This window comes from Phycodurus eques, chromosome 1 (assembly GCF_024500275.1).
Source record: "Phycodurus eques isolate BA_2022a chromosome 1, UOR_Pequ_1.1, whole genome shotgun sequence".
Taxonomy (NCBI): Eukaryota; Metazoa; Chordata; class Actinopteri; order Syngnathiformes; family Syngnathidae; genus Phycodurus; species Phycodurus eques.
This window is the reverse complement of record NC_084525.1, coordinates 47,930,783-47,935,805: the sequence shown is the minus strand read 5'-3', so window position 1 is coordinate 47,935,805 and position 5,023 is coordinate 47,930,783. Positions and strand designations below refer to the sequence as shown.

Genomic DNA, 5,023 nt, shown 5'->3' with positions numbered 1-5,023 from the left:
TCAGGGCCTCTTCGCAAAGTCCAGCCTCTTAACCTTTAACCTTTATGCCACCTTTCCTTAACCTTTACAGGAACACGTCGTGGGGTCAAGAAGAGATGAAAAGATGCTTCCTTTTTTCAAAATAAGGCACTGATTCTACCCATTTAAAGTGTTTCGAGAATAATTAAAAAACATATAGATACTAAAATGAAGTCTTTTCCCCCCTGATTGCAATTGTCAACGCCTGGCGACTGTGTTTGTATGTTTGTATGTCTTTTCTGAATAAATATTTCATGGGGAAAAAGTCTGGAGCAAAGGTTTTTTTTTTTTTTTTTTTTGTTCGTTTTCTGTACTTTTTCCTCTCCCCTTCGAAGTTTTATCCCTTGCAAACGTTTCCGTATTTTAGAATATTTTGTGTTTAGAGCTGTTTTTTTTTTTTTTTTTGGTATGGACAGTAATGTTCGTCTTACAATTATAGAGGCAAATGTTTATGTTCGCATTGTTATTGTTCACTCATTCATTTTCCGTTCCGCTTGTCCTGGAGCCCATCCCAGCTAACTCGGGGCACACCCCGAACCGGTCGCCAGCCAATCGCAGGGCACATAGAAACAAACAACCATTGGCACTCACGTTCACACCTACGGGCAATTTAGAGTCTTCAATCAACCTGCCCTGCATGTTTTTGGGATGTGGGAGGAAACCGGAGTGCCCCTCAGAAAACCCACGCAGGCGCCAGGAGAACATGCAAAGGAAGGAAAGGAAAGTTCCAAAGCAAAAATGAAAATTGGAAGAAGCCCTCAGGTTCTCAGTCAGTCTTTCGAGGCCTGTACGTATTGTAAACAGTCGGAATGCCGCGTCCTTATTACGTGTACTGTATTTACCCGCGTGTTGTCTTTTTTTTTTTTCTCTCTCCCCAGGGTTGAAGATGCAGTGGCATCCTGAGCAAAGCCAGTGGGCCGAACAGCATTTTGACATCTCCTCGACCACGTGCTCTCCAGCCCACAAGGCCGAGCCCTACCGCGTAGTACCCGGCCACCTGCAGTGCTCCGCCGCCTACCAGTACGCCTGGGCCAACGATGACATCTCGGCCCTCACCGCCTCCAACATGCTGAAGAAATACGCAGAGAAATATTCCGGCATCCTGGAATTACCCGTCTCTTATCCCGAAGCCTCCGGTGTCCCCGGAGGGCTAAACGGACGGAAGGGGGAACCGGAACCCTGGCAGGACGGCGTCTATCCAATGAGCTGCATACCCGAGGTGGTTCCCATCCGCAAGGGAGGGGTCGCAGCAGCCTCTGAAGTGGGAACTGGTTTGTGCAGCTCTCCTGGTCTTGCCTCCAGCACTCTGAGTGAGCCCAGCTACTCCAGCAGCAGCTGCGGAAGCCACACCTCCACCACACTCCACTCGTCCTCATTGCCGTCTCAGGAATTTGGCGTCGCTTACAGCGGTCCCTACTTGCACAGTAGTTACAATTCCCAGTCTGTGCCTGCCCCGGCACATCCCTCCCTGCAGCCCCCTCCGCCACCATCTCACTCTACTTACAATGGAAGTTCCCCAAACTTGTCCAGTTATAATTACCCCACCGCAGGATACCCTGGCCAGAGCTCAGTCGGGCCTGGATACAGCACCGGGGGAGCGCCCCCGCCGTCCTCATACCTCCCCTCGGGCATTGCCGCACCAACGCCCCTCCCCCCGTATCCATACCATAACCATAACTTGACCCCAATCACCCCGAGTCCTCTTAACAGTTGCTCCTCCAACTTGCTGAAGAGGAAAGCCTTCTACGTGACAGGCCAGGGAGATATGGACTCCTCTTATGCAAGCTTTGGCTATGAACAGACTCGAAGCTCAACCGAGAGCCCGATGTACAGAGTGGCTGACAGCAGCAGCACAAACAGAAGCTGTAATAGTCCTAATGGGCGTAGTTTTGATCGGAGTGCTGAGAAGCCATCTCTGCCCTTTAATCCACAAAAGCAGTCCACAATCGCTTCGGAGCAGCAGCAGAGAAAGTATGGCAGCCAGGCAACGAGCAACCCACTCTCTCCGCCAGCCTATGTCACTTCCTCACTCGGGGGTGCTCGCATGGCAAACTCCCTCGTCAACTTTATAACGCCGCCCCTCAGCGAACAAACTGCCGAAGATCATCGTATCCGTCACTCCCGTTCAAAGGCTCCCTCCTCTTCAACCATGTCCTCCTCAGGCTCTGCTGAAGAGCAGCTAAAAACCTGTGACCCTCACCTCTTGGACTTGGTAACCTCTGAAATTGTTCAGCGGGGCCTTCCCATGGACTGGAGTGACATTGCAGGATTAGAACTGGCCAAAGCAACCCTGAAAGAGGAGGTTCTATGGCCCATTCTACACCCTGACATGTTCAGAAACTTAGGGCCCACCCCACGCTGTGTGCTGCTGTTCGGCCCAAGAGGCAGCGGCAGGACGTTGCTCGGCCGTTGCCTGGCCATCCAGCTCGGGGCTTCGTTCCTTCGACTCAGTGGGTCTACTTTAGTCACCAAGTGGCTGACAGATGGCGAGGAGGTTATCCGAGCGTCCTTCCTGGTAGCGCGCTGCCGTCAACCATCTGTACTGTTCATTAGTGAGGTGGACGTGCTGCTTTCGGCGCAACTCGGTGAAGAAAGTCCCATTAACAGACTAAAGGGGGAGCTACTTTCCCAGCTGGACTCACTTCTAATGGGCTCAGGGGTGGATGGACGGCACCAAGTGATTGTGGTTTGCTCCACAAGCAGACCCCAGGACATAGATGAGGGATTGCACAGGTACTTTGCTCGCCGGGTTTTGGTATCCCTGCCCGATAGCGCGGCCCGGCACCAAATGGTCAGCCGGCTCCTCACCCGATCCCGCCACAAGTACTGCATGAGCGAGGAGGAGCTGGCGCTGCTGGTCCGAAACACTGAAGGTTTCTCGGGACTTGACCTGTCCAGACTTTGCCAGGAGGCCCACGTGGGTCTGTTACACATATCCACACAACAGGGCATGGAGATGGCCAGTATGATTAGGCCGCTAACCTACCAGGACTTTGAGAGGGTCTTTTGTAAATTTCATCCCAGTGCATTGCAAAAAGAGATCGATATACACACTGAGTGGAACAAAATGTTTGGATGCAGACAATAAAAGGACATGCTTGATTTATAGAGGCCCATTTCTTCAGGGAGGGAAAAGAACACAGTAGGGCCTCACGGAAAATAATTCACTCCGGTTGTTGCAGTATTTGTATATACACTATACAGTATGTATATATACACTAGGGGTGTAACGGTAGGCTACCCGTATTTGAATTTGGATTTTTCGGTACAGAACATTCGGGAATGTACGGCCGTTGTGTGAACTGCGTTAAAAAAAACAACAACTGAAAATGTCGGCAGCCTCTGCCGGGCTCTTCGGATCGAGCCAAAACAATTCCAAACGGCCGACCGGCGTCAGCGGCCTCCCCGGTTTCACGGTTGCTCGGGAGCCACTGAAGACACGCTAAGTGATCAAAGCTAACTTGCGTTGCACCGGCTGCCGGCTAGCCGAAGTCTTTACTTCCACTTATTCCGAGTATCATTATCGCTACAAGAGTTCGAGGTGTGACAACGTGACACATTGAGCCAACGAGAGTGGGAGCAGACACCGACGCCATGCTAACTGCCAAAGTTAGCTTAAATGTAAAGTTCCAAATCAACGGAAAACCAGTAAGAGAATTCTAGCTCGTAAGCCATGTTACAGCGGCCAGTAACCAACTCCAAATGGTCAATTTGCAAGAATATCGATTAAGAATAGAGATTCACAGGTGAAAAAGTGAACTAAACAGCAAGCCCGCACACTGCAAATGTCAATAACCTGGAAATAACTTTCATTTATTGAAGAATTTACTGCAATCGATTGAAATGTTGTTCAATTTGTTTCATGTTTATACAAACCACATGCTTTGTTTTGCATTTTCTTCCCTGACTGTACCGAATGTGTACTGAACCGTGATTTTGGGCGTATCGTTACATCCCTAAAATATGCAATTCTGAACAAATTTATGAGACCACCTGACATGAAGGCACGAAGAGATAATCTGACATCGTGTAGCGCTTCAATGTTGACTTTCAATTTCAGTGAGCGCTCTAAAGTAATTCATCAAGCGGGCAATTTAGACACATCTTTATGTTGACAAACGCTGGTAAATAACTATATCTTGACATTGGAATCAAGAAATAATGTGTTTTTTGAAATGTTCCATATTAGCATGAAAAAGATTTCATTTAAAGAGCTAACATGCAGATGAAGCACAGAAAGAAAAACATGTTGGTAATTACCAATACTGTCCGTGTTTCATTTTTATACATTTGTCTATTTATTTGAAGTCTGAATCTGGAGCCATAAACCTTACAATGGGTGGTGGTCTTATAAATTTGTATTATATTTGTGTATATGTACTGTATATATACATACATCTATAGTTATACACTTCTTCCAAAAGTATTGGAACAGTGAGGTCAATTGCTTTACCTACAGGTATGCTGTAGACGTAAAACATTTGGGTTTGACATCAAAAGATGAAGATTTTAATTTTTTATTTTTTTTCGGGGGGGGCATTCTGAAAAATCTCCCAGTCCGTTTGGTTGCATCCTTCTTTAAATTGACAGGCAAAATGATTTCTGGTGCCTTCGGAGTTCATTTCGCTGTTGCCATCATGTTGATTGATTGATTGAAGAGGAGCGAGCCCGTCCCGGAAGACGCCGTACAAGCCCAAACCGTGACATTACCTCCACTCACAGGTGACCTCGTTTGGGGTCATCAGATCCAACAGTCCAACAAGTTTGGCGAATCATTTTCGGAGGCTTGTCTCTATCCAGTTTGGCGAATCCCAGCTTGGCCTTTCCATTCTTTTGCAAATGTGTGGTTAGCATCTCGTGTAGCTACTTCGGTTCACGTTTAAGACTTTCCCTTCTGCCCTCTGGTGGCTGTTGCTGATGTTACCAATCGTTGTTTTTAGGGTCTTTATTTACTATTATTTCCGTCTACCTCTTTGACATCTATCGCATAGTACACGCGTGATTT

The 5,023-nt window shown here is 47.8% G+C and overlaps 1 protein-coding gene across 1 annotated transcript; it reads left to right on the top strand.

The window, feature by feature from the left end:
* Nucleotides 1-901: 901 nt before the first annotated feature.
* LOC133397906 (fidgetin-like) lies at nt 902-3,106 on the top strand. Its single transcript, XM_061669374.1, has one exon. The coding sequence runs from the start codon at nt 905-907 to the stop codon at nt 3,104-3,106; it is 2,202 nt and encodes a 733-aa protein (XP_061525358.1). The 5' UTR covers nt 902-904.
* Nucleotides 3,107-5,023: the final 1,917 nt, after the last annotated feature.